We start from the raw sequence: 27283 nt of genomic DNA, 5'->3' as shown, positions 1-27283 counted from the left end.
ATGCCCTTCCGTTATAAAACACACTTTCCGGCCCCGAGCCGTCTGGTCCGCTTTGCTATTCTTCCGGTCCACGGTGTAATTAGTTGCCAAAAGCAGTGTTTTCGGTAGATTCACCTCCTGCTTTTGTGTACATTGTCCCATTTGGCCTGGCCCTGTTCTTCACTGAATTCTGCCTTGCCATAGTCCATTCGTTCAGCGCTGTTGTGTGTGTCCTCGGGGACAAATCACTCGTTACCACCAATTTGTACTCCCCGCACACTTTCACGATGCATTTCACTACCCTCGCTTTCGCGGCTGGTCTCGGCTTAGCCGCTGCACACGGCGCCGATTCTGGCGACAGGCTTCCCGTGCCCCAGATCATGACTGGGAGACGCGCCATGCAGGACTTCACTGCGGCCCGTCGCCAGATTCAGCGCCGCGCTGCGGAAGCTGAGCCGGCGCCAGCGGTCTCGGAGCTGGAGGCGCGTCAGTCCGTGGGCCGCTGCGGTCCGGACTACGACAACCAGGTCTGCGACGATGGATACTGCTGTTCCAGCGCAGGGTAAGTCATGTCTCTATCCCAGATGTTTCCAAGACTGAGATATTAAGACGTATGGCAGATGGTGCGGTCAAGGGTATCTCTACTGCTCTGCGCCGTCGTGCATGATTGAGTACGGCCCGGCATGCGATGCCAACATCCGCCCAGACGGGCCGGACACGACTAACGTCGCTCGCACTAAGGTTGGCCCGGTGCCTTACGGCGAGGCCATCTATCACTGCGAGCAGTACGGTGACATTGCTTTGAGTTTTGATGACGGTCCTTACATCTACACCGAGGATCTGCTGGACAAGCTGAAGGTACGTTTTTGTCAGGCAGGTAGCGACGAATGAGTTTGGCTGATCTCTGTGTAGGCGTACAATGCCAAGGCTACATTCTACATCACTGGCAACAACCTGGGCAAGGGCAAGATCAACGACCCGACTACCAACTGGCCTGCTCTGATCAGAGTAAGTGACTTCGTTACAGAAACATGGATTCGCAAACTGACTTTTGCCAGCGCATGATCGCCGAGGGCCACCAGGTTGCTAGCCACACGTGGTCCCACCAGAGACTCACCACCATCAGCGCAGAGAAGTTCCGCAACCAGATGATCTACAATGAGATCGCTTTCGCCGACCTGCTGGGTTACTTCCCGACTTACATGAGGTATGCTACAATTTTCTCTCCGCAATGAAGACCTGGCTGACATCTATAGACCCCCTTACTCCGCCTGTGACGCCACTTGTGAAGGCTACTTGGATGACCTTGGCTACCATATCACCTACTTCAACCTGGACACTGAGGGCTACCTTCATGACAGCCCAGAGCTCATCCAGGACTCCAAGGACATCTGGGATGACAACGTGGAAGGCAAGGACCCCGCCAACACCAAGTGGCTGCAAATCGAGCACGATCCTGTCTACCAGTCCGTCTACAACCTGACAGACCACATGCTCGAGTCCCTTTTCCGCAACGGCTTCAAGTCCGTCACTGTCGGAGAGTGCCTCGGCGACCCCCAGGAGAACTGGTACCGCTCCGTCGGCGATGCCCCGCCCAGCTCCGGCACGACCACCACCCGCGCCACTGCCACCACCCTCACCATCTCCGTCTCTTCTCCCACAGGAACCCTCACGCCTTCCACAGACGGCCGCTGCGGCCCCAACTTCGGCTTCACGACCTGCATCAACGAGCCCGGCGCCACGTGCTGTTCCTCCGCCGGCTGGTGCGGCAACACCGCCGACCACTGCGGCGCGTCCTGCCAGCTCCTCTACGGCACCTGTGCCATTTCGGGCGCGTCAACTTCGATTGTACGTGTGAGCTCTGCGCCGCCGTCGTCATCGACGCCTGCGAGCTCATCTACTCCCGTCAGCTCGGCTAACGGGCCTTCAGGTACTCCGCCGGTGAGCACCAACGGCCGCTGTGGTTCGACCCAGGGCGGTACGACTTGTATCAAGGAGCCTGGTGCCACGTGCTGTAGTCAGTATGGTTGGTGTGGAAGCACTACCGACCACTGCGGTACCGGGTGCCAGCCTGCCTTTGGCGCATGCAACTGAGTAATTTAGTTGCACGACATGATGTGTGCTTGATTGATCTCATGACTTCTTCCTCTTCTATCCCCTCATTTTGATGAGATGTGGACTACTTTTAGTGTGTAATGTCTTAATGGAACACAAGTTCTTAGGTTGCGGCTTATGAAGGAGTTCAGGGTATAATCGGTGGTTGTAAAAAGGGCTTAATTGACTACAGTGATGAAGTAGACTGTGGTATATGAAAGGCATTGTGATACATTCTATAAAGATGAGGACGCAGAAAATCGTGTCATTTGACCATTGAAAATACACTGACTTTCACTGTGCATGATGGACGTGATGAATAGATTCTCGCAGCCGCAACATCTCCGAACTCAGCTCACATCGCAAGTCCTTTCCTCCTTCGAATACCTTACGCCGAGTACGGCCTTTTTTCAACACACTGGCCTTGCAGCATTTTGTGAGGAAACCGTGAACACAGGCTGGTCCCGCGACGTGCCAATGATCATTCACGGCTTTGGGCTTCCAATAATTCACGCGGCCGAGGGAGTTGGCCGACTGCTGCCAGCCGATTGCTGCGCCCGGAGTGGGGCCGCACCTGCCGTTCCCGGGTCGGTCTTCTTCAAGGACTTGATATCCGGCCGCCAGCTGTCGTTCCGAGGCTGCTGGATTTCATTTCCTGAAAAGTTTGACTGAGGGTTGATAAGGTATCCGATTGTCTCAGCGAGCAAGAGCGAAAAAGATGCTTATCGCTGCTAGAATGACTGCTGTAGGTCACGGGCTATTAGCGAGTTTTACTAGCGTTGCGGGGAGCGGATCCTTGAGTCAGGCCGACGTCGCCGACATCGCCGACACAAAACGCAGTCTCAACCACCTCCCTCAGTCGTCCAACGCTGCATCTAGGTAGCCCATGCCTGTAAGCTTCGGTCGGAACGACTGGCTGCGATGAAACCGGCCTCAAGATTGAGACCTGGCCAGGATGCTGAGGGACGAGTGACAGTACCTAGCGCATCAGCCCGACCTCCGATTGAAGATACTGATGGCCAGCCCAACTACGATGATGCGGAATTGGAGGCATCTGGGTACCGTCGAGAGATGCCGAGGCAGTTCTCTACATTTTCTCTGTTGGCTTTGTCCTATGCTGTGATATGTACATGGAATGGTTTCGCCAGGTTAGCATCTCAAATCTCAGGTTCTCCAGACATCCTACAGTAACGTAACTGACTGGTTGTCTTGTGCAGTGCCATCGGCAATGGTATTAAGCAGGGATCGTCTTCTGGCAGCATATTAATGCTCATTCCTGCGGCTTTATTCATTGGCATTATATCATTGGGGATGGCTGAGTTGACTTCTGCATTCCCCGTCGCCGGCGGGCAATACTACTGGGCCTATATCCTGTCTCCCCCGAAATGGGGACCATTCATTTCGTACAGGTAAGTCAGTACGTTCTGAAATGCATGAACTATTATTAACTCGCCTGAAAGCACTGCCGTAATAAGTGTATTGGGCATTTGGCTTGGAGGCGCAAGTACATGTAACTTCATCTCTGGCATGGTCCTATCCATCGTGCAGTTTATGAATCCCGACTACATCATCGACCCATGGCACAAGTATCTTGTCTACGTGGCTATCATGGTACTTGGAGCCACTATCAACATTGTTGGAGCCCGAAAACTACCGGCTTTGACTGGCTTCATCTGTACGTCTACAAGATTCCCTTGGAGACATTGAAGCTCTCGACTAACTGCCGAGGAAAGTCGTATTTTCCATGGCAACCCTAGTAGTAACAACTATTACAATGCTCTTCTGCAGCTACCCCAACTACAACTCGGCCAGGTGGGTATTTACGGACAACACGATATCCAGCGGATGGGAAAGTCACTCTCTCGCATGGGTGCTTTGCTTCGTCAATAATCTCTATGGGTTCCTCGGAACGGATGCCGGTGTCCACATGACGGAGGAAATCCCGAATCCCACTGTTACTGCCCCCAAAGTGATCGTGGGTATTCTCGCAATTCCCTCCTCGCGAGAGTGTGCTAACAGGACTCAGATCTACCCAGTAATAATCGGACTGGCAACAGGTAGTGTTTGAGCCCTTCGGCCACGATACTTCTCGCACTAATTGAATACCAGTTTTTCCGTTTGCATGCACTTGCATGTTCGTCATCAAGGACATTGATGAGATTCTGAATGCACCTAGTGGACTCCCCCTGATCCAGCTGTACTATCAAGCAACAGGGAGTCGAGTCATAACCGTACTTCTCATGGTCGCCTTCGCAATATGCTTCTTTGCTTGCGTGGTCGCAATCATAACGGGGTCGTCCCGAGCACTGTGGTCTGCTGCACGCGACGAATGCTTTCCGCGATCCGATTTGTGGAAGCAGATAAGTCCAAGATTCGGAATGCCTCTCAACGCTGTCATAATACAGGCGGCATTTTCCATCGTAAGAGTCATTCATTTTGCGCCAGAGCGATACCAAAACTAAGGAGTTACTAGGTCTATGGATTGGTGTTCGTTGGGTCAGAGACGGCATTTGAGCTCATGGTGAGCGCTTCTATCATCTTTCTGGTCGGATCCTACGTCATCCCACAGGCCATTCTCCTATTCGTGGATCGTGACGAGCTTCTCCCTGAGCGACCATTCAGCTTGGGACGATTTGGCTACGCTGTTAACTTCATATCGACAATCTGGACTGTGTTGCTGGTAATCGCCTGCTGTCTTCCCACTGAATATCCAATAACACCTTACAACATGAATTACAACAGGTCAGTGACTATATCTGCACAGGAAGAACCAAAGGCAGTCGATAGGTCTTGGTGGAGCCTGATAGCTGATGATTTACAGCATTGTGGCATCGGTATTGTTCTTCTTAACTTGGTTAGGGTGGGGTTTTTCGAGAAAGGGTGTCTTCCGTGGGCCAAGCATCGACAAAGCTACGCTCGCGTCAACGAGACGAAGGTATTTGCGTGCGTCTACAGTAGATGCGCACACACCGCTGCTTGAGACACAATGAAACCGCAGGTTTCATGTTGATAGATGTGAACTGGGGAGATAGTGTGTTGCTCATTTCGTTCTTGATCTAGTCTCTTTCAAGATGGGCCACTGCCTCCTTTTCAACCGAGACTCGCCTACCGATTCGCTCCTCCTCACTCTTTCCAGATGCTGCTTGTCGCATCTTGTGCATGGGTCGCTCGAAAATGGCATCCATTTCATCCAAACTCAAGCCACTCGTTTCAGGAATGAAGAAGAGCGTGTAGATGAAGGCAAGGATGCACCATCCGACAAAGAATAAAAACGCACCCCAAATGTCCATACTACTCAGGATGCTCGGCGTTGCTTTTGTGATGGCGAAATAAAACAACCAGTGAAATCCTTGCGACAGCGCACCACCAAATGATCTAATACGATTATGCCAAAGCTCCGCACCGAACAGGTACGGTAAAGTGTAGAGTCCCATAGCCCATCCAAGAGCGTGGATGTAGATGATGCCGATGGCAGCGTCTGATGCCCCTTTCGGCACAGAGTCTGGGTCTTTGGTAAAGTACTTCAGATAGCCACTGAGGTAGGCGTGACAAGCAGCCTGAATTGTGATGCCGATCATGAGAGACTTTCGTCTGCCGAGGACATCGACAAAGACAAGGGAGGCGACAAGACAACAAATCATCTTCGCGACGGCGTATAAGCCTGAAGAGTAGACTTTGGCACCAGCACCCTGAACTCCAATGTAACCGAAGATCGTTAGAAGATAGTTGGTAACCGGAAGGTGCCAATTAGCAAACGGGGTCGGCCAGTCAAGATCAGGTTACTTACCGAGTTGGCGCCGGAGAATTGGGCAAGTATGTAGGCAACGATAGTCAACTGCACCCGGCGGAGATTCGACCGTACCATAAAAGTCTCTTTCATAATAGACAAATAGCCCTGATCCCCTGACTGCTGGTTCTCATCATCCAAGTGGGTTTCGATCAAGGCATACTCCTCCTCCAAGTATGAGTGATCAGCTGGTAAACCACGGAGCTTCACCAGAGCGTCAAGGGCATCCTTTTGCTTTCCCTGAATGGCGAGCCACCTCGGCGACTCAACTGAAAAGAATGACAAGCCGACAGCGATTGCGGGAACAAAGGTCTGAACGAACCAGGGAATCTGGTACTGAAGGCTGTGCTCCGATGAAATGTTGGTGCTGCAGCCAAACACTGTAAAAATGCCCAGTGCCTGGCCTCCCAGCATGCAGACATTGAACCATAAAGTCATCAGACCTCGAATGCTCTTTGGGGCCATTTCAGCGATGGACATTGGGCCCACGACCGTGCAAGCACCAACTCCCAGTCCGGCAATGATGCGTCCGACGTAAAGGACGCCATGATTTCCGTAAGAAAAGCAAGATATCAAAGACCCGGCAGCATAAATTGTCTGATAGAGGCGCATCGACCAAAGACGTCCAATCTTGTCGTTGAGGAAGAAGGACAGAAATGCTCCGACGCCTGCACCGATGTTGACGAACGAGGCGAGGTTAGAAATCATTGTTTTGCTATTGGAGCCTTCAAGGTGATAAGCGTGTTTGAATGATTCGAGCTCGGTGATTGAAGTAGCAGCTCCTTCGTCCCATCCTATCAAAGATATGGCTAGTTAGTAAAAGACTTCAAAGCTTGAAACTAGGTCGTGGTGAATTACAATCTTTCGGGCAGCCCCCTAGCGCACATGCAGCAACTGTGACAAATAGATGCCAGTTAAAGATTCCGGGAGGCAATGATTTTACACCATAAACATATTTCGCGAGGGATGATTTTTAAGAGCGTCCATTGTAACGTAACGGCTGGCAATTGGATAGCAAATATCCTGAATGCTCGAAATTGCGACACCAATTCAACCAACCCGGAGGAAGCTATTATAATACGGCATCTCATTTACTTGCCAAACCCTCGTACCCCAATTTCCCCGGATTCACGGACTCAGACTACCCCGCATGTAATTCCAGTTCAAGGTTTGGTTTTCGGGGCGGCGCCGATGGCATGATGCCCCGCAGGCTACATCGGTTCTTACCGATGGTCGTGGTTTTGACAAAGGAGCTCGAGTCATTGAGTCTCAGGAGGCCTTTATGGCGAAGCATGACTTAGAATTGCTGTTGCCTCATGCTGCCATGCTTGGAATCTTTCACTCGGATGGACGGCAATACTATCGGTACAGCTCCGACATGCTTACATATGTTGTCCGCCATGCTGGCCGGCTGCCGCCGATGACAGCACGAGAAACGCAGGCAAGTTCATGACGAACGCAGATGAACCTGTCGACCCATTGAACGAAACTTCGTACGATAGTAGTTTGGATATTCCTGGCCGTTCCAGGCGGGGGCTAGCAGTTGAGATTCGTACTGCAATTCGCAAGGAATGCAACCAGCGACGTCCAATTGGCACGCATTATGTCTGCTCATTGAGTTTCAACCAAGAATAGGGAAGTAAAGAACGAAATCGCTAATGCGTAAGATGACTGACTGGATCAGGACCACACATCGAATGCAATCCCCATCTATGTCATTTGGTTGATTCGATTAATCTATCACTTTCCGGGAACACGGAACAACGGCACAAGGGTCTCCTTATCACATATTAGTGTGAGAGTTCAGAGAGTAGACCGAATGTTCTTTCGGAAGTATCCGATGCAATGCGAAACTTCCAGGAGTAAGGCTAGCAACACGAACTGAAAGCGTTGTCTAGTGCAAGCCTCATCTTCCTAAGATGGATGAAAGTCCAAGCTTGAGCAAGGGTCTTCAAAGCGAAGAAATCATGATTCGGGTTCTACTTATGAAATATACATCTATAAAAACATACGGAGTCTAGAGAGACATGGGCGTTCAGAGGTCTATGTTACTCTCTAAACAAGCCAACCCACGTAACCTTCGGTGGACTCTCTGTTGACTAAAAGCCCATTCCGCGAATGCACAGGTCTAGTACTGGCAGTTAGACTGGAAATCTCTAAAGAGAGGCCGTGGCCGCCTTCTTCAAAGGCCTCATGATGGACTGCTGGGTCATATTTGCGACCATGTTCCCATCTTGATCCCAAAGTCTGGCTTCGGTGTAGGTCCTCCCATCGCGTCCTGTGATGGTTTTCAATTCTCTGAGATGCCACTTGTCCAAATCTATCTCGCCAGTGAAGAATCTGAGCGCGAAGTCAAGGCTAGAGCACGCTGCAGCGTCGTCTAGGAACATGTGGTTGTGTGTGAGAGGGATGAAAGACAGCGCCCCGTCTAGGACGAAGCCTAGGCCGGCGAACCGGTCTTGAAGGCGCTCCATTGGATGGCGAGACCGAAGCCAATCGGCCGTGGTCTTGGAAGTCAGAGGAAGGTCATCTTGGGGTGTTTTGGCTTTCTTGGCCACGCCGTGGAGATTGTTGGGGGCAACGCCCTCAGGCGTCATGCGACTTTCGAGAAAGCGGGCGTTCAGACCGAAAGTAACGAGGTACAGCTTGCCCAGCTTCTCCGATACGACGCCCTCCTTGACCAGCTTTTCCGCTGCCTCAGTCGGGAGAAGACCCTTTTCTGGCGGAGAATATGACCTCGATGGCGGTGCTGAGTACAACAATAGCGAAGCCTGCTCTTTCACCTGAAAATCCGCCAGCATGATCATGCACAGTCGCGAATCTCCATTATCTTGGTCCTGGCTGATCTCAATGAGTCTTGTTGCGAAGGTTCTGGTGTCGCGAACTCTGCGAACAGTACTTTTCAGCTTCCGATCCGTCAAGGCTGGACCAAGATAGTTGCCGGTGACTGAATAGAGAAGGTACTTGGGTTCAACCGTGTGGCATGCTGATGAGATGCCGAACCCGATGGTGCACCCTCCGTAGGCAATGTTTTGCGCATTGCCCATGCGTCCAGGGTTAATGCGGCTGGCGAACCTGTCTGAACCGAGGTCGTCCGCGGCGACTTGCTCTTGCAAGGTGGCCATGGTGGAGTAGGTTCGTTGACACGTTGGGGACTTGAAGTGATGGTTTCAGTGATGGCACCCTTCACCAAATTTAGAGTGTAGCTGAGCCGAGCTGGTTAATGTATCGTTTCTTGATGATCAGTAATCGTTCTTATTTGGCGGGGGAGCTTCAGTGTGATTTCGGTGAGTTGGCCAGAAGGGGGTGAGACAAACAGCAAACAGCCGAGGTTGGGCGCTTGAACGCTAGAGCACCGATGGTATGCGCACAAATGTGGGGCAACCCAAGCGCTATGGATCATCAATTGTTTGCTTCGCAACACTAACTGACCGGCGGAGCGAAGCTTGAGGAGACAGTTTCTTGAGATTTCTATATCTTGGCGAGTTAAAGCTCCATAGACGTACGATCCGAAGACAGAATTTTGACGCGAGCGACTCACTCGTGTTTTCAACGAAGACTCGACGAGCCCCCAAGAGCAGATACTTCGGCACGATGGGGGTCTAAGAATAGACGTACTAATCCTAAAGCGGCGGTATGTCACTCTTCCCACCATGTAAACAACCACCGGCACGTCTCCAGCGTAACACAACAACATCTACATTGAGAGATCTCCGGGTGATCCTATGAAGTCCCGGTGGAAATGAGAGAGCGTACATTTGATTCCGGAAAATTCATCTCACAGAACTGGGAACAGCGATACATCACCGGAAATTACATGTGAACATCTATTGGACTGAAGTGCTCGGTCTTATGTTCTGGTCTGATGGTGGACCCCAGATAGATTGACAAGAGATGAAGTTTTTTGCGACAGAGAACTGACGAGTTTCATTCTGCGTTGTAGTAAAATAATGACGAGAACGAGGATACTCAGTCAGCCTTGTTAGAAATGCAGTTCAGAAGAAGCCCCATGCTCGCAGCTGACGACTCCCCACAAACCACAGGGACATCTCCTTCGCATCCCTCCGCTAGATATATCATCCCATCAACCGCAGTTGAGTCAGAGACTGAGACAAAGTCGCTAGTAAGCCACTCAAGAACTTTTCATGCTGCCGGAGACGGGCCACGGCAAGCCAAGCCAGCCATGAGAGTGCGCAGGCTGCCACAGGACTGGCGCATTTCTCCCGCCTTGGCACTTTGAAACAAACAGTCTGCCTGGTTTGGCTCGATAACAACGAAATGTGGAATCTGAACAGAGTGACCCAGGTTTTGAAGCTCCTGAAAGTGCTTGTAAAGACCCATAAAGATCGCTGCCGCGGTGCATCATGCTACCCACGCCACCGCAAACAAAGACATGGGTAATGTCCCCTGCACGGGGCAACGTTTGAAGCGTCTCCTCAACCACGACCATGTAGGCATTCATGACAGTCTTCGGAATGATCTCATCGAAGCCAGACCACGAGGTACTGCTGACGAAATGCCAACCGTTCATGTGGGCATCCTCCCTTGCCCGACGAACCGACTCCTCGTACTCTCCATCAACTCGAATGACCAACGCTCCAAGATCTATCATCGCATTGGCACGGCCTTGGCTCACATGGCTGTGGATGTAGTTCACACATCGACAGCCGAATATCTTGGCACCGTAAGCGAGTCCTCGGCCCTGATTGCCATCCGTCGCGACACATACAGTCACGTTCCGAGTGAACGCGCCATATTTGCCGCTGCGCAATTCTGTTGACGATGGCCTAACTCCAGTCTGGCGGAGAACTTCGTCTGCAAGGATGGAGAAAACAGCGTATGGTGCACCCAAGGCTTTGAAAGAGCCTAGAGATTCACCGAATCGCTTACTCTCATCTTTGACAAAGATGTTGCTAAGTCCCAAAGTGTTGGCAGCATTAGGTAAAGCCCGTAACGGCTGACATGTGTATTCTGGCCAAGATTGTATCTCGTTAACTGCAGCCTTCCAGCAACCAAGATTTTGAACACAAACGGCAGCGGCTGATGCTGTTGACTTGATGAGGCGGCGATCGCTGAGATGGTGGGAGTGACTGATCGTCATAATGAGCAAAAGAGTTGATGATAATGATCCGAAAGACTGAATTGGCAAGGGAATATCGTGTATGGTTTTCGGTTACAGGAGCTATGGAAAATAATTACTGGTACTTATAAGTTATAACCTCATGAATCGGCGTCCAAGTCCCTCGCCGGTTATACAGGTTTTTGGGGGCCTTTCTATGACACACAACCTCTGGAAAGTCCGAGAGTATCGGATATTCAAGACAATCGGACGGAGATTTGTTGAAGTGCCGAGGCAGTCACTCAAAGCATATTGAGACGGCAAAATATCGCCAGGCCGAGTGTTCCCCGCAAGTTGTACACAGGAGAACTTACCATAGCTAAGCAGCATGACCGCTTGAATAAATCGCAATCAATTGTTGCACATTTTGTACCAAGATCAGCAAAGTTCAGTTGAATTTCGCAGTATTGATAGAGGTTTTTCGGTTCTTGGTGTCGGCGCCGACATCAGAGACCTAGCTCGTGACTCGAACGTTCCAACGGCGAACTTGCCTCTTTGCCGAGAAGACTTCTTGCCGGCAAATTCACATTTTGCCGCATCTTTGGAAACACTTGTGCGGTCTTTAAGTTGTAGAAAACCAAGTACATTAAGTTATATTATAAGAGAAGCAGAATGTGATATCGAATGGTGGCATTCGGGAAGGAGCATCCATGCTCTTGTCGTAAGGTATTGGTGAGATACTCCCTCAAAGCTCAGGTGACGTCCCAAGACATGAACCTGTATAAACAGACACACGAGTCGCGTGTGTCTCGCGACAGACCGAGCATTCCCCCTTTAAAACGCTCTGCATTCAACCAGCCCTTTCTCATAGCTTCCGTAAACGGTTCCGTCGCAAGCAAGACGTCAGATTGGTCTAGATTGTCTAAAGACTTGCCATATTGAGAGGCTAGTGTATAGCCGCCAAGCCATCAATGCCCAGCCTCAACTATTTACCACGTCTTTCGTCGTGACTCGTGATGAAAACTTCAGCTTCGTTTAGAATCTTGTAATCTTGGTGATCAATAATCAGGCAAAAAAAGACAATGAGGCCAGACCTGTGAGGCCTCGTATTGCGGACGATCAAGGTGGACTGCGCCTTCGCGGAAGCGAGTGAGATGGCGATTGAAGAAGTCCTTTGAAGCATCCATGACTATGCGAATGTGCATTTGGCGCTCAAACCTATAAAAGACGGGCTTCCACGACCATGGAAAGTCTTCTTTTTATTCTCATCAGCATTACACTTCAGTGTCTTCCACTATCATGACAATGTTTAGCTCACTCAGCTCCCCCAACCATTGCATCAAAAGTTTCAAGATCCTCGCCTCTTCTGCCACTTGAATTTCCAAAAGAAACCGCCAAAATGTTCTCCAAGACCATCATCGCTGTTCTTCTTGCCTCCTCCGCTGTGTTCGCAGCTCCCGTCGAGACTTCGACAAAGGAGGTCGAGGAGAGACAGATCAACCAGAGTGTTACTCTTTGTAGCGACAAGGGCATGGCTGACTGCGACACGATCAATTTCAACTTTGGCTTCTGCGGTTTGTTTTACATCTATCCTTCAAGAGAGCTCCCAACTAACATCCTACAGTCTCTCCTATCGGAAGACTTAACGATAAGGTCAGCTCGCTGGATGCCCATGTTTTTAACTACATCTTCTACAAGTAAGTAATTAGCAACAGGCAGCTGTAGATAATCCTGACTAACACATGAAAGTGACACCGGATGCCGCACCGGTGGCGGCCAGATTGCCACCACTGGCAAGGTTGACGACATTCGTAGCCACCCTTCTTTCAGCAACATGAATGACGATGTTTCCTCTTTCTTGTGCAACACTTAAGACATTTCCTCACTGTATCGTCCACACTTTTCAATAATGCGCCAACATTACGAATCGTTGGAGGTGAGCTGCTATGGACGGTCATAGAGATGGAGGTTTCCTCCAGTGCAGAGGAGCTAGGGAGCTGTGAGACAACTCGTCATGTAATTACATTAGAAATTTGCTTGTGTTATTTCTGTGTTAATTTTTTACCTATCTATTACAAATGTTCTTTAGCGTGGCTAGATCACTAATCCTGTAGTCGTTCATCCTCCATCTCACCATCGCCATTTGCATTATGCTCACAGTTGACGTACAGAAAGACACCATAAATGTGTCGTTCTATTCAGCGATCAAAAATCGTAGTCAACTTGAAATACGGCACCAACTGGCGTATCCCACATTTTCATTCTAAAGCCATCAAAGCATATCTTTCAGGCAATCTTGAATTCAGGGAATATCACTGTCAGTTGATCAGTAAATGACTAAGCATCGTGAAAATTCGTCCAATTGCATGTTCACAGTATAGCAAGGCCAGGCTTGTGGAGAGTTCGTAATCATCATGGCTTTAGCCAAGGGTATCTTGGGTCTTTGACGTCCCGTGAGACTTCTAATAATTATGTACAACTACATTTCTTAGTTACAGCCTAAGAAGATCTGCAAGCAAAAGGCTTGTGAGCAGAGCCAGTCGTCGTCTCATCAATCTATACGTCTTTAGCATGCCTTTTGAGGAATTTGAAATTTCGCGTTGACTTACAATATCCACGATGGTCGAGTAAGTACCAGCGACCAGGGTGACAGCACCGATAATGAAAGCGAGGATGCTTCCAGCGCTGATGAGAATATTCTCACGGGAGTACCACTTGCCCTTGCAGAGCAGTGCGAACCACATGATAGCCGGGATATAGAATGAGAACCCGGAGACGAAGAGAGCAGAAGCCAGAGAGAGCAGGTCGGAAAAGATGGGAATAGCCTCAGCAATCACCCAAGCGATGATAGTGAAGATGACTACAAGGATAATCCAGCTAGCCCAGCCCATGGGGGTGTTGATGTAGCGCAAGTGAGAGTTCTTGTACATACGGCCGTGAAGATATCGGAGGGCAACAGTCGAGTTGATCGAGCCGGAGATGAAGATGACCGGGATGGCGACACCAAAAGCAATTTTGGAAATAAGGGGTCCAGCAGAGAGTAGCGCTGGAGATTGCACGGAAGGTCCGATAAAAGCGTAGCATAGAGCGCCGGTCAAGGTATAAATACCGATCTGAATGAATCCAGACGCCCAGATGGACTTCATATAGTCGGTCGGCGTATGCATCTCGTCCATGAAGGAAAATTGGCCGATCGCGAAACTGAAAGCAAAGATGATGTTGCTCACTGCGACGAAGGCCTCTGAGAAGGAAATCCCCTCCTTAGGCCAGGCGGACCACTCGACACCGGAAAGGCCGCCTGCGGAGTTGCTGGCCTGAATACCAGTAGCGATAACGGTAATGCCAATAGCCGCCAGGATGGACACGAAGTCAATATATCCCAGAATGGCGACCTCGGTGAACGACGGGGGAATGGCGAGAATGAGAAGGATGATAGCTGAAACTGCGGAGAAGACGATGGAGCAGACATGGCCACCGTTGATGTCAACCAGCGCGATGCTTCCAGTCAAAGCGTGAGAACCAACGACCATGACAAGCTCAAGAACAAGAGCAGCACCAAAAAGCTCGTATCCAATACGTCCGAAGCGGCCGAAAAGAAGTCTTCCAGCATCCGCGTAGTTAGCGATGTACGGGTGAGCCAGCTTGACCTGGCCGACGAGATAACTAGTGAAAATCGAGATCATGCCAAGGGTGATGGTGAGGAAAACACCCGGAAACATTCCGAGAGTATGATAGGCCGAAGGCAGACTAAGGGCACCGAGGGCAACGGCCTCAACGATGGTGACGATGGCGAGGCGCTTCCAGCCCAGACGGTGGAAGTGAGCGCTACCCTCGGCGGCAATCTTCTTGAGGCGGTCGTTGTTCAGTTCATCGCTGGTTTCGCCGAGCATGGTCTGGTCGTTCATCTCGGGCCAAGGATTGCGCGGCTGAACTTGCTCGGCATCAACCTTGTCGTTCTTGGTGTCCTTGCTGTTGGGACCGGTAGCGGTCGCGGTGGTAATAGCGTCCGTCATTATGGGAGGAGTTGAGCCGTTGCAGTCACTGCCAACACTTTGGAAAGTTTGGCAAAGGCTGGACTCAAGAGGGAAGTCAAGAGAGGAGGAAAGAAGAGAGGGTGAGACCACTGGAGGAACGAGAACCCGGGCGGTCAACTCGACGCGAACGGTCTGACGTTTGCTGTCTTTTAAACGATGATCAAGAGGCGCGAGTCAAGATTTTGGGATCCACATGGGCGATGACCGACCGGCGGGATCCTTGGCCGGAGAGGTTGTCGTCAGTCGCATGGCCGGTAACAGTCGGGTCTTCCTCCACAGAACGATCTCGCCCCATGGGCGCCCAGAGATAAGAGATAACCCCTACAGCACGGGGAATGCATCTTGGAGTAAAAAGATCTAATTGTTTTGTGTCACTATACAAGAAATACCCCATAAAGACTGAATTGCGAATGCGCTGAATGGTCGTTCTTCGGCCTGAATCTCGCGGTTACCTGGGGCGTGTTGCGGAGGGCGCCATCACCATGTTTTGATGTCGTAAAAGAAGCTTTCCATGGCATGTTTGAGCCGCGCTAGAAGGCCCGCTCGGCGGTTCCTCTTGGCACTTTACTGTATTCAGAAACACAAGCGAGGAGCTTTTAGGTAAAGAATGGAGCCGCTGCGGCTCCATTTGAGATTCAGATGGATGCAAGAATTTTCCACTCTGCAAAGCCGAGCAAAAACCGCCGCTAGCCACTGTCAACGAAAGGCGTCGCCCATCAAAACTTTTACGTCCAGGCGGACCAAGCGGAGACCCATTACGTGCACGAAACGTGGTCATTGGAGGGACAAGCCGGCAGGCAGGTCTTGGTTCCAGGCTGTGCCTGACTTGCTGTGGGCTTTTATTGAATTACCAGTTGAATCGATGACCAACTGATGAATATGCTCAATCTCCCCAGAAGCCAGAGATTAGATGAAAGATATCTGTGGTTCGAAGGCGCGCTTACAGTTCCCGTGGCAGTTTGTGTCTTTAGACCCTTAAATGCACCTCGCCAGGGGTCAATGCGAACTGTACAGGGTTTTGCTAGCTAAAATCATAGCGTGTAATTTTCTCCGATCTGAATCCTGCAACTCGGGCGAAGAGGGGCGACCTCGGTGTGGATCTCCCGGCATTTGACGGAACACCGGTTCGTGCTTCGGCTTTCACGAGGTTCCAGATCTTCAATGATTGTGGCGGAAACACCTGACCTATCTGACTTTGCAAATACGTGTACAAATCATGGGCCTCTACAACCATCTGCGCCCCAAACCCATGTTCAAATTCACAATCGATTGAAAGGACAATAAGAACATGATAACCAAGGCATGGATGAGGAGATCGCACTTAACATCGCACAGACAGGATCTCTCAGTGCCGGCTCTTTCAATCCCCACCTAGATGTATCCTGCCTTTGCATGTGAGAATGGGCAAGTCGCAACTCCTCTGCCTTTGACAGTCTCGATGTCTGAAGTCATTTCCTCGATTCCCTTTCCCTTCTGCGGTTCTGGTCCGATCGTCATCAGATCATATCCTTGAGGATAGTATCGGTCTCCCTGCGAGCCAGGTGCTTCCGCGCCCAGTGACCGCAACAGCAATGCGGCAGGTCCCCACGTGGACCAAAAGGTAGGTTTCATGTACCACGGCTGCAGAACCTTTCGTTGAAAATTGTAGAGCTTGCTCTGAGGGTTGGCAGCGTCGTCAACCAGCCTGACGGCGGAGGATGTTGGACGAGGGGGAGAAAGGTGTCTAAGGTAGAGCTTTCGTACATTGCGGTAAGCGAGAAGCGCTGTTGAGAGAATGGTGCCAGGAGACTCGAGACTGTCGTGAAGGAAATCGCATTAGTTATTTTGAAACCAGAAGCCGTTGAATCCTTCAACATACTTGAGACTTTGCACCATGATATCGTTCATATCAGCAGCCAATGTCTTTCGCAAAGTGATTCGTACGAAGTCGGGCAGAGCAGACACGGCTGCATCGACGTAGACGCTCACGTAGTGGTCAGTGGCTTCCGAGGGCCGGGCTACTTCATGTTCGTACTGAACGACCCATTCGGTCAATTCGTTGGCAAAATGCAAGCCGTCCCTCCAACCTTCGTTATGCGAGGGCAGCACATCGTATGGAATTTTCATGTCGTCACCCAAGATTTTGTGAAAAACTCCAGCGGCACACTTCTCGGCGCCCGTCAACTTGCGCCATTCATCCTTGTCGACGACCTCAAAGATGGAAATAAGACTGTCGCCTAGTGTATGAAGTAAGTCGTTGTCTGTGATTTTACTTGCTCGGCGGTAACGATCGTGTCTAGGGTATTGAGTGCTATTATTAGCAACAACTTGAAAGCTCCCGGACAAGTTCCTTACAGATAATTCATTCTTGCAACTGCGGTAGCATATCGATCTGAATCCCTAGACTTTGATTGTGCCTTCCTAAGAAGAATTTCTGTGTCAACGGCGCGTCTCCCAGCGTTACGCCTGCTGTTTTGGCCCGTCGCTAAGAAGAGCTTAGACATAGTTGGGATAGCACTAGCCTGAAGATGTCGATCTGAAGCGTCAGTGCTCATGCTGGCCCTTGGGGAAGTTCTGCCGACAAATCACTTACCTTCAGGAGGGAGATCTGGCGAGCTTTTGCCATGGAACGGGGGAACTCGAGCTCCTGCAACTGATTCATAATGCTTTGAGACTCCTCGATAGTCATGCCTGACAAGGGCCTTCCCCCAGAAGTGAACGGTGCCTCCATGGCATTTTCCCGGTGATATCTCAGGGTCCGAACCAACAAAAGATACGCAATTACGGCGACGGCGGCCGGCAAAGAGATGCTGCTCCAGGCAACTTGCGAGGCGTTGCTGAAAGACGTTGAGAAAAGCATGTTGAAGTACTACTTTGCTTCTGTTAAATGCAGGCCATGGAAAACATTTCGGTCCTTTTCAATGCACTAAATACTCTGTTATCTAGGAGCAAAGACATCATATGCAAACTTCGCTTCGCAGAAAGTACAACACCCTGTGTAGTTGCGATGTTGAGAAAAGACGTAAAAGGTAATTGAGCCGAGGTCTGAGTGTATTTACCAAGCATTGTACACCATGCTCTTCGGCTCTTTGTGGGTCTGCAGATGATTTCCATGCTCTGCTGGACCTATTTGTTGAGACCTCGGAGTGATTTCAGGCCAACGGAGGCGAAAGGCGGAATGCCACGGCCCCATGCACCGGACTACTCCAGCCCCGCAACTCGGACTCATCCCGCTCCCGGACGCCATTCTGATGCCATTTGCGGCGTTTCGGACGCGTCTGAACGGCACTTGAAGGGGCGTGATATCCGCTTACGAGTCTTTGCGACCTCTACCAGAAGGGCATTAGACTCTGGGCCGAGGTCAGGTTGAGATGGACGGCATCCGCAGACGTCTATTTGAATTGATCAGAATATCGGCCCTCGGTAGTATTGCTGTGAACGGCGAAGTTCTCCTAGATTTAGATTACTGATTCGATTTCAATGCTTCATGGTTGAGGCGCAGATGCGGCCTCAAGTTCTGCAAAGGTGAGCAGCCGAGGTTTCCCAAGTACGAACGACATGAGTCCTGACGTTGCAGACTGCCCAATGTGTTCAATCATGTTCTTCTTGCCTGGCGACAAAGAAGTCTTCCATGTGCAAGCTTTCAGCCAGGTCCATGAGTTCCGTCGGGGAGAGAGCGAAGCCGCTTTCCTTGTCGAAGAGATCCCATTGTAGTGATTCAACAGGATCGATATTGTGAGAACCCTCCGCATTTGCTTGTTCGGAGGAATTCTCTTGTGAGGACAAGTGTTCTTCTGGATATTCATTGTTCCCTTGAGATGATGTACCGAGAAAAGACGACACAAGCTGTTCAAGTCGTTCAAAGTCGCACTTACGCAGCTTTGCCGCAGGACTCCCTCTCTGATTCATGATGTCGAATATGTAATGTGCTTCTGCCAGGTATGATTGATCAGGGACCATGCCAGATGACAAAACTTCGAGTACCTTGAGAAGAAATGCGGATGACCAGGCGGCCTCGAGTTGGAATGGTAGAAAGCCGTCTGCAATGTCAGTACATTGACTATACCCGTGGACGTTGAGAGTATAATACGACGTTAGAGGGACAAAACGTACCTAGTAAGTTGTCGTCTCCAAGTGCCTTCAATGCCTTGAGAGTGTTTACCGCGGAGGCTACACAGGTTTGGAGTAAAGAACTGATGGGTCCATACGGTATGGACTTGTCATTACTCCCGGTTGCTAGCCTCTTTTGAAGTACACACATCACCAAAGGACGAGTTGTGAGGACAACACACTACCGTTCACATTATCAGTTCCAAACGAAGTCAACAAATGAGCAGCAGGCTTACATGGTGATACGACAGGACTAAACGGGTCGCGACTTTTGACGTCTTCACATCAGCACCACGAAGTGTTGTGCTCATGTAAGAGCTCAGATTTATCGAAACCATGGCAATTAAACGCAAAACAGACTGGGTTTCTGTGACAAGGCTTCCATCAAAGTTCCGATCTACCCCATATACACCTGCAAAATTCTAGTAAGCTTGCTGTACCAGACCAGACCTAGGCAACCTCGAGAGACACCTGGGTCTTACCATTCAATATTCTAGCTGTGAGACGAGAAAGCTGAATATGAAGCTCTAAAGCAGCAGCACCTGCAGTGTTGGCGATTTTCGTAGGAAGTTTGGTTGTAATATCTTCATCTCTGATAGAGCTAGGAGTTCCAACCAAAGTGGAAAACTCTCGATCAATAATGTACGCAGACCAGAAAACGGTGTTGCATCGTTGTGCGTGTCGTGGCTCTACTTGTTGGGGCGGCATATGTCTGTGCATGCCATCGAGGACACAAACTTGCAGAGCTTGGCCTATCTAAGGTATCTAGCTTAGCATCATGCAAAACCACATTTCGGAACCGTCTACTTACGAGCTGGAACGACATCAGTCTCAAACCCAACGCTTGAAGATAGAGTGCGCCCAAACATAAGGCTTCGGCAGCCCTTAGAGGCTCTTTCTCCATGGGTATCATAGTCGGGAGGAGGGATAAGGCGCGAGAAGCATAGCCCACGCCAGGTACAGACTTGGATGTCCCTGTCGCATTGAAGGCTTCTCCGAATGCTAGAACAAATAGAAGTTGGCTGTACCAGTACCTTGCGTGCTTAGCTTCAGTGGCCGGGCTCTCGTAAAACTGCTTCAGGCGCTGATCAAACTCATCATAATCGATAATCTCGGAGAATGGACTCAGGTGGTATTTGACTGCAGCCAAATTGAACACGGCATACTCATATGACGGCAGGCTTTCAACATCAGGTTGCTCATTGAGACCAATTGGATTCCATGTGAGATTCAAAGTTTCGAGGTCCCAAGGACGGAGTGGCGGCTCCGGGTCAGGCGTGTGACTGCCAATCGCTACCAGTACGCGTCTGCAAAAGGCCCATGATGATGTTGGGCCCATAAACCCTGGCTATTTGTAAGCTTGAAAAGACAAATATCTAGGCAACTAGAAGAGAATACACCGATAGTGTTAACCTACAGTATTCTCCATACGAGTCGAGAGCGAAGCTCTCCCCGTCGTTCACCAGTGGGTTTGTCTCGAAGTCATTTGCAGATGGTCGTACAGAGGTGGGAACACTTTCTAATGGTTGTTCATCCCGATACAAAAGTCTCGCATCTTCTATCCAATAACAACATGTCAGCATGTTGAACCCTTGTGCTAAATAACTGAACAACGCTCACCCGGATTCGCATGATCATGATCTCTAGCGCTTCCCCCGATGTAGCCATAGTTTTGAGTAGGTTGTCCGTCCAACTGACCAGAGCTATCTGCCGATCGGGGTGGAGATAGGACAGAAGCTTAGGAGAGGTCACGGGGACGTCGTAATGGCAGCCCTCGTGCTGAGTGCCGAAGACTTTCTCTCGGCCGACCCGTACGGGTCTCTAGGGCTCTCAGATAACTATTATCTTAAGTAAGTGAGCTGATCGTGTTACACGTGATAGTGGAAGCAGTGTAAATGTGAATCATACCTTTCAGATACTGTGATATGAGTCTCCTCTGGTCTGAAGTAACAACTTTCCTTCTTCTTCTCACATCGCGTACATGGGACCGTGCCCGAGCATCGGACCTTCATATCACGGCAGCGAGCACATCTGCTCTACGCATTAAGCCTTTTTGACACAACATTGACGCTCGGTTGCACCTGCGACTAGATCGCTCGTTGTCTCTAAAAGAGGTTGAAATGATGTTAATGACAATCTTCAACAATGTTCGGCGACGGTTCCCCGCATCCGACTCACTCTCTTACAGTCCGTTGCATTGACAGCGTCCGCCCCTAACTTTAACCGGGAAGGAAAATTTTCCGCTAGCCTAAAACCCCCTAAATCACCCTAAGTTTCATATTTTAATAGCTCTATATATACGTAATACGTAAGAATAAAAAGTATATTAATTAATAGTTTTTAATTAAGTGATCATAATAATATCTTTTTTATTCTTACGTATTATGTACGTATAGAGCTATTAAAGTGTGAAATTTAGAGTAATTTAGGGGGTTTTAGGTTAGTAGAAAATTTTTATAATACTAAAAAAATTAAAAGACGAAACTCTACTTAAAAACCCCCTAAATTACCCTAAATTTCACACTTTAATAGCTCTCTATATATATATATAATACGTAAGAATAAAAAATATATTAATTAATAGCCCTCGATTAAGTAATTATAACAATGTATTTTTTATTCTCACGTATTACGTACGTATAGAGCTATTAAAGTGTGAAATTTGGGGTAATTTAGTGGTTTTTCAGTAAAATACCCCTTTTTTTTGCCTTTGTCAGGCCACAAAGTTGGGGGCGGACTGTTACGGTCAGCTATCCGACAGTAGGGTCTGCTAACAGAAGCTGGGGATTAATACGTTCTAACAGTACACTAGGTCGTGGTCGTAGGTTGTAGTTCGTAGGCTGTAGTAGATTGGTTCTTCAGAGGCTAAGGTGATCAGTCTTAGACTTAATAAGTGATTCGCAGTGAAGGTAAGCTGAGAGTATCTGTGAGGATAAATACTAAGTTGATTGCTGAAGAGCTATGAAGGTCTGACTATAAGCTAAGCTCAGGGTCACACTATATATAAGTCTAAGGTAGTTTCCTTATTCTGAGGACTGATGTCTTTCTGAGCGGTCCCTGGGTGTAGACTGCTTTCTCTGTGTTAGTCCTAAGTTAGGACTGCTTATCCCTTGTCGGTCCTTCTTATCATTATGTGACTTATACTATAGTTCTTCTATTCTGAGTGAGCCCCTATTGTTCCTGTGATCCTGCAGAGTATAAATATCCTATCCTAGCCGCCTGACGCTTAAGTAGGGTTGTTTAACTGTTATCTATGCATAATAGGTTATAACATCAGGTCCCCTCTCTAAAGGTCTTATCTTTAAGGCCTAATATAAGTAGGTTGTTAGTCCTAGGTTAGGGATCTGTTAATTATGCTTCCTGATTTACTTATAATGCTGACATTATATTAGGTTGTGTTTAAAAATCAAAAAAGAAATTAGTCACTATTAAGCTTAAGGATTATAAGCATGAGGCTTTAATTAAATATGTTAAGTCTTATTCCTTAGCTAGCAATATGCCTTATACCTATTATTTCTAAGCGAAGGTTCCTTGCTGTTTTAGTGAGAAGTCGTCTAGATGCTATATATATATTAAGGCGAAGAAGCCTTATGATAGTGTTTTAGTGGCTTTAACTTATATAGTGATTCTTAATCCTGATTCCTCTGAGTGGTAACTGATCGCATTATAGTGCAAAAGTTGAATAAGCAACAAAAGGAGTAGGATGAAAAAGAAGAGAAAGCTGGTGAGGAGTTGCTTACACTTCACCAGGAGTTTGCTTATTTGCAGACTTAAATAGCAGAGGCTGCTAGTCGCTTAAGTTATATTTATAAGATGAGGAGGCTGGTAAGAGAGCGCCAGACTGAGGCTTTTGAGCGGGGAATACAGGAGATTAATAAGGAGGATAATATGCTTCTAGCGTTAGATGCTTATGAGAAGTAGGTGGTGAATAATCTCTAAGCTGCTAGGGTGCCAAACGATCTAGAGTGGCAAGAGTTTAGCTTTAGTCTGGACTTTATCGATCTAGGTCTTTTAGTGCCTAATACTAGTGGTGCTTTAGTGTTATCTTAGTCTGTTTCTAGTGTTCCTAGGCGAATAAATAGTTTTCCTTATTGCGGTTGATCTGCTTTAGTAGGTGGTTTAGTGAAGCAATATAGGTACTTGATTTGCTTATATCTAGTGTTCTTCTGGACTAGTATAACAGGTGCTAGTGTGACTTCTTATTCTTAGTGTTATTGCCAGTAGATTATAAGTTCTTCAGCTGTATTAGTGATATTTTTAGCTGGTTCCTGTATGTTATCTTTATATCTATATCCTTTCTATTTAACAAGGTATTAATACCCTTCTGGTTCTTTGAGATAGTTAATAATTTATTCGACTTTATACTCTAGTTTGTTGTTTTCTATAATAATAATATTATTTGTCTATAATCTATATAATGCTGGTTTAAGGAGTGAGACGTGGAATACTAGGTGACACTTTATGGTTTCTAGGAGTTTAAGTTTGTAGTTAACTAGTGAGATTACTCATGAAATTTTGAAAGGTCTGAGTTTTTTATAGTTAAGTTTGTTGTTTGGTCGCTTTGTCTTAATGTTTCGCTGTATAAGATAGGCGCTATCTCCCTCTTCTAAGGTTGGTCCCTTAATCCTTTGTTGATTACTGAATCATGCTATTTGTTGTTGTATAAATTTAAGTTCTTTGCGTATATTATCTTAGATATCCTTGATTTATTATACTAAGGCAACAGCTTTAACTGCAGCTAGGCCTGGTCGTATGTTTCTATAGGCGGTTGGTTCAAATCTGTAGTTGAGATGGAAGGGGGATTCCTTGGTACTTTCTCCTACTGCGCTGTTGTAGGCGAATTAGGCTATTAGTAGCAATATAACCTAATTATCTTGGTTGTAGTTGACGTAGGCGTGGAGATATGTTTCGAGGATTTAGTTAATTTGTTCTGTTTGTCTATTGGTTTGCAGGTGGAATGCAGTGGATATTACTTGCTTGATGCTGAGTTGTAATATGATTAACTTTCAGAATTTAGAAGTGAAAATCTTATCTCTATCTGATATAATTTCCTTAGGTGTTCTGTGATTAGTGATAATATATTTGAGAAATATATAGGCATATTCTTTAGCGTTGCTTAATTCCTTATATAGGATGAAGTAGGCATACTTCATAAGTTAGTCCATAATAATAAGAACGCTATTAAAGTGTGTTCCTATAAGGGGTTCTTAAGACTTTAGTAATTTGATAATGAAGTTAAGAGATATAGATTACTAGGCGGTTTGCAGCATAGGCAAGGGTTGTAGCATACCATAAGGTTGATATTAAGCAGGTTTGCTTTTGAGGCAGACCTTATAATCCTTAATTGCTTTTGCCACTTATTTTCTAGTGACCTTTTCTCTATATTATTATTATAGTTATTTCTAGGCTTTTGTGATTCCTTGGTGATTATATGCAGGGCGAGCATAAAACTCCATAATTGCTTTATCGTCTAGTTCGCTAGGCGGGCTAGTATTAGATCGTCCAGCCATTATCAAGAGTTTGGTTGCTAGCACTAGGTCTCTATTATTATTTCCTTTGAGAATCACCTAGGTTTCTTTAGGTATTGAGATGTTATAGTCTGGTCGTCAGCTAAGAGCGTTAGCTCTGCTATTATCTGATCCTTTATAGTAGATGATTTAGAAGTTGAATTCTGACAAGAATTCTAACTATCTAATCTGTTGTTTATTTAACACTTTTGAAGTTGTGAAGTGTGAAAGGTTCTTATGGCCTGAATATATAAGTACTTTATGGATGGTTCCTAAAAGCTTAGGTCTCTATTCCTTAAAGGCTTTAATAATTGCTATGAGTTCCTTATTGTGAATCTGATAGTTGAGTTCAGGTCTGTGGAGTTTGCAAGAGAAGAAGGCGTATAGGTGTAGTCGCCCTTCTGAATCTTATTGAGATAGTTACGCTCTAATCGCATAGTTAGATGCATCTGGTTCTACTTTGAATTGCTTTATTAGATCTAGAATGATTAGGATGGGTTTGCTGGCGATAAGGTCCTTGATTTTCTGGAATGCTGTTTATTATAGTTCTTCCTATATAAAGGGTGTATCTTTGCAGCTGAGGCTTATGAGAGCTGCGTTGATCTTGCTATAGTCTTTGATAAATTTGCAGTAGAAGTTGACGAAACCTAGGAATCCTTAGACTTCCTTGAGGTTATTAGGTACCAGCTATTCCTTAATAGCTTTAACTTTATTTTCTGATATGCAGACTTTTCTAGGGGTGATAGTGAATCTGAGGTATTCCACCTTCTGTGTGTGGAATTTGCTTTTCTCAGGTTCCACTAATAGCTTAGCTTCTTAGAGGGCTTATAAGATGTGGTGCACGTCTTCTTTATATTTCTCAAGTGTTAGCGAGAAGATGAGGATATTATTAAGGTAGACTATTACGCAAATGTCGATATACTTACGTAGGACTTAGTTAATTATGTTCTGAAATATTGCAGGAGCGTTAGTGAGGCTGAAGGGTATAATGAGGTATTCAAAATATCCTTTTTAGGTCCTGAAAGCAGTCTTCTATTCTTCTCTTTGCTTCATTCTGATTAGGTTATAGGCTCCTTTGAGATTGAGGGCTGTGAACCAGTTAGCTCTGTGGAGGAGTCGTCTTATTTTGTCGATAAGCGGTAGTGGGTAATAATTTTTAATCGTCATTTTGTTAAGCATGCAGTAGTTAACGCATAATCGTAGTTTTCCGTTCTTTTTAGGTACGAATAGGATTAGGCTTCCTGCTAGTGATGTTAAGGGTCTGATGTATCCCTTCTTAAGGTTTTCTTCAAGGTATTTATCTAGGGCTTCTATCTCTGTCTGGTTGAGTCTGTAGATTTTGTTAAAGCGTGGTTCCTTCCCTTTTTTGAGGGGTATTTCGTGGTTGAAACTGGTGTGTTTAGGCAGTCTGGTTTCTAATTCGGCTGCAAAGAGTTTCTTATAAACTCTATATTCTTCTGGGATAGACAGAAGTAGATCGTTCTTCTGTTTGAGATCTATTATTATTAGTGGTTATAATATGGCTTCTTTTGCCTTGAGGTAACAGAGGTATCGTTTTGCTGTTCCTTGTCGTATTGATTCGTTTGAGGCCTGATTCTGACAGGGCTGCTTAGGGACTGAATTATTATGGTCCTAATAGAGTTAGCCTTTGCTCTAATCTATCTGTGGGTTGCTTATTTGTAGCCAGGGTAGTCCTAGCATTATGTTATATATTCCTAGATCAGCAATATCAAATTAGATTCTTTCTTTTTGATTTAGGTAGCTTATCTTAAGGGGCGCAGTCTCATTATAGATAGTACCTCCTTTATACTTGAATTCTTCTCCTTCTGCTGTATATAACTGGTATGGTTGCTCTTTTCCTCCCTATTATATTTCTAGCCTATTGATAGCTTGGGGGGTAATGAAGTTTGCTTCAGCTCTGCTGTTGATCAGTGTGAGTGTTGTCTGCTGGTTGATAGTAACTTTGAGTTTGATATTACCCTTAGTTATGTCCTTATGATATTTAGTGAATAGATCTTATGTTTGTTGCCTGTTATGATCTGTCGTCAGTAGGTGAGTCTAGTTTTTTAACTGCTCTAGTTATCCTAGGTAGGTGATTTGCTTTCCTTCTCGTTATGCCTTTGCGAGGCTATTTTTGCAGATCCTAACCTATAGGGGTCTAGGTCTATTCTTTGCAATTCTCTAGGCGTATGCCTTTTCTTAGTAATATACTTAGCACTCATCTTATTAGCATTCATCCTATTTTATGTTGTTATTATATTAACATCTCATAGGAAATTATAGGCTAGGTTTAAAGACTATAAGGCTGTCTTTAAATAGTACTATAGTCTATTTAATTATAACAGACGTTAAGTAAATCTTATAGATAGGTTTATCGTTATGTCTTCTGGGGTAGAACTGATAGTTATGCTTTTCTCCCCTATATTCCTTATATTTATCGTGAAAACACTAGGGCCAGAAGAGGGTTTAGTGAAGCTAGTGGTTGCTTCTCAGCATAGGATGATCTTCTGTGTGTAGCTGAGAGGTGTAGCCTCAGTCTTATTAGGCTGCTGAGGTGCTATAGAAGTAGCATTATTGCTTATCTTAAAGCATATCGATTTCTTAGTATCTCAGAAGTTGTTTAGTTCTTCCATCCTGGTCGTTAGGTTCCTCTTCAGAGCTGGAGTCGTCCACAGTAAGGGTGAACCTATAGGCGATCTCTGTCTGAGTGTGTTATCAGGCAACTTCGCGAGAT

At 47.1% G+C, this 27283-nt stretch overlaps 8 protein-coding genes across 8 annotated transcripts; 3 read left to right on the top strand and 5 right to left on the bottom strand.

Annotated features, from left to right (window-relative positions):
* Nucleotides 1–266: 266 nt before the first annotated feature.
* Nucleotides 267–2073, top strand: CGCA056_v001959 (putative peptidoglycan-N-acetylglucosamine deacetylase; the record flags this gene model as incomplete). The annotated part of the gene is made up of 5 exons (XM_037317218.1): nt 267–541; nt 600–837; nt 892–987; nt 1038–1186; nt 1236–2073. The coding sequence occupies 5 exons, from the start codon at nt 267–269 to the stop codon at nt 2071–2073; spliced, it is 1596 nt and encodes a 531-aa protein (XP_037186239.1).
* A 921-nt stretch (nt 2074–2994) lies between these two features.
* Nucleotides 2995–5063, top strand: HNM1-4 (Choline transport protein; the record flags this gene model as incomplete). Its single annotated transcript, XM_037317217.1, has 8 exons — nt 2995–3221; nt 3291–3482; nt 3534–3748; nt 3807–4048; nt 4100–4130; nt 4183–4493; nt 4547–4815; nt 4895–5063. The coding sequence occupies 8 exons, from the start codon at nt 2995–2997 to the stop codon at nt 5061–5063; spliced, it is 1656 nt and encodes a 551-aa protein (XP_037186238.1).
* A 66-nt stretch (nt 5064–5129) lies between these two features.
* On the bottom strand, nt 5130–6568 carry qutD-6 (putative quinate permease; the record flags this gene model as incomplete). Its single annotated transcript, XM_037317216.1, has 2 exons — nt 5130–5762; nt 5861–6568. The coding sequence occupies 2 exons, from the start codon at nt 6566–6568 to the stop codon at nt 5130–5132; spliced, it is 1341 nt and encodes a 446-aa protein (XP_037186247.1).
* A 1448-nt stretch (nt 6569–8016) lies between these two features.
* On the bottom strand, nt 8017–8985 carry tesB (Acyl-CoA thioesterase 2; the record flags this gene model as incomplete). Its single annotated transcript, XM_037317215.1, has 1 exon — nt 8017–8985. One exon carries the CDS (start codon nt 8983–8985, stop codon nt 8017–8019), a length of 969 nt encoding a protein of 322 aa, XP_037186246.1.
* A 3333-nt stretch (nt 8986–12318) lies between these two features.
* CGCA056_v001955 (uncharacterized protein) lies at nt 12319–12792 on the top strand (the record flags this gene model as incomplete). Its single annotated transcript, XM_037317214.1, has 3 exons — nt 12319–12493; nt 12544–12616; nt 12669–12792. The coding sequence occupies 3 exons, from the start codon at nt 12319–12321 to the stop codon at nt 12790–12792; spliced, it is 372 nt and encodes a 123-aa protein (XP_037186249.1).
* Nucleotides 12793–13418: 626 nt separating this feature from the next.
* mtr-5 (N amino acid transport system protein) lies at nt 13419–14932 on the bottom strand (the record flags this gene model as incomplete). The annotated part of the gene is made up of 2 exons (XM_037317213.1): nt 13419–13475; nt 13529–14932. The coding sequence occupies 2 exons, from the start codon at nt 14930–14932 to the stop codon at nt 13419–13421; spliced, it is 1461 nt and encodes a 486-aa protein (XP_037186248.1).
* A 1392-nt stretch (nt 14933–16324) lies between these two features.
* Nucleotides 16325–17621, bottom strand: mpaB-0 (Mycophenolic acid synthesis protein B; the record flags this gene model as incomplete). The annotated part of the gene is made up of 4 exons (XM_037317212.1): nt 16325–16748; nt 16812–17169; nt 17435–17468; nt 17526–17621. 4 exons carry the CDS (start codon nt 17619–17621, stop codon nt 16325–16327), a joined length of 912 nt encoding a protein of 303 aa, XP_037185549.1.
* A 902-nt stretch (nt 17622–18523) lies between these two features.
* Nucleotides 18524–20625, bottom strand: PUT3-2 (Proline utilization trans-activator; the record flags this gene model as incomplete). Its single annotated transcript, XM_037317211.1, has 6 exons — nt 18524–18972; nt 19046–19223; nt 19279–19454; nt 19525–19798; nt 19854–20386; nt 20460–20625. The coding sequence occupies 6 exons, from the start codon at nt 20623–20625 to the stop codon at nt 18524–18526; spliced, it is 1776 nt and encodes a 591-aa protein (XP_037185547.1).
* Nucleotides 20626–27283: the final 6658 nt, after the last annotated feature.

Source organism: Colletotrichum aenigma, assembly GCF_013390185.1.
Source record: "Colletotrichum aenigma strain Cg56 chromosome Unknown KSG_Cg56_contig01, whole genome shotgun sequence".
NCBI lineage: Eukaryota > Fungi > Ascomycota > Sordariomycetes > Glomerellales > Glomerellaceae > Colletotrichum > Colletotrichum aenigma.
This window is presented reverse-complemented; position numbering and strand designations above follow the sequence as displayed.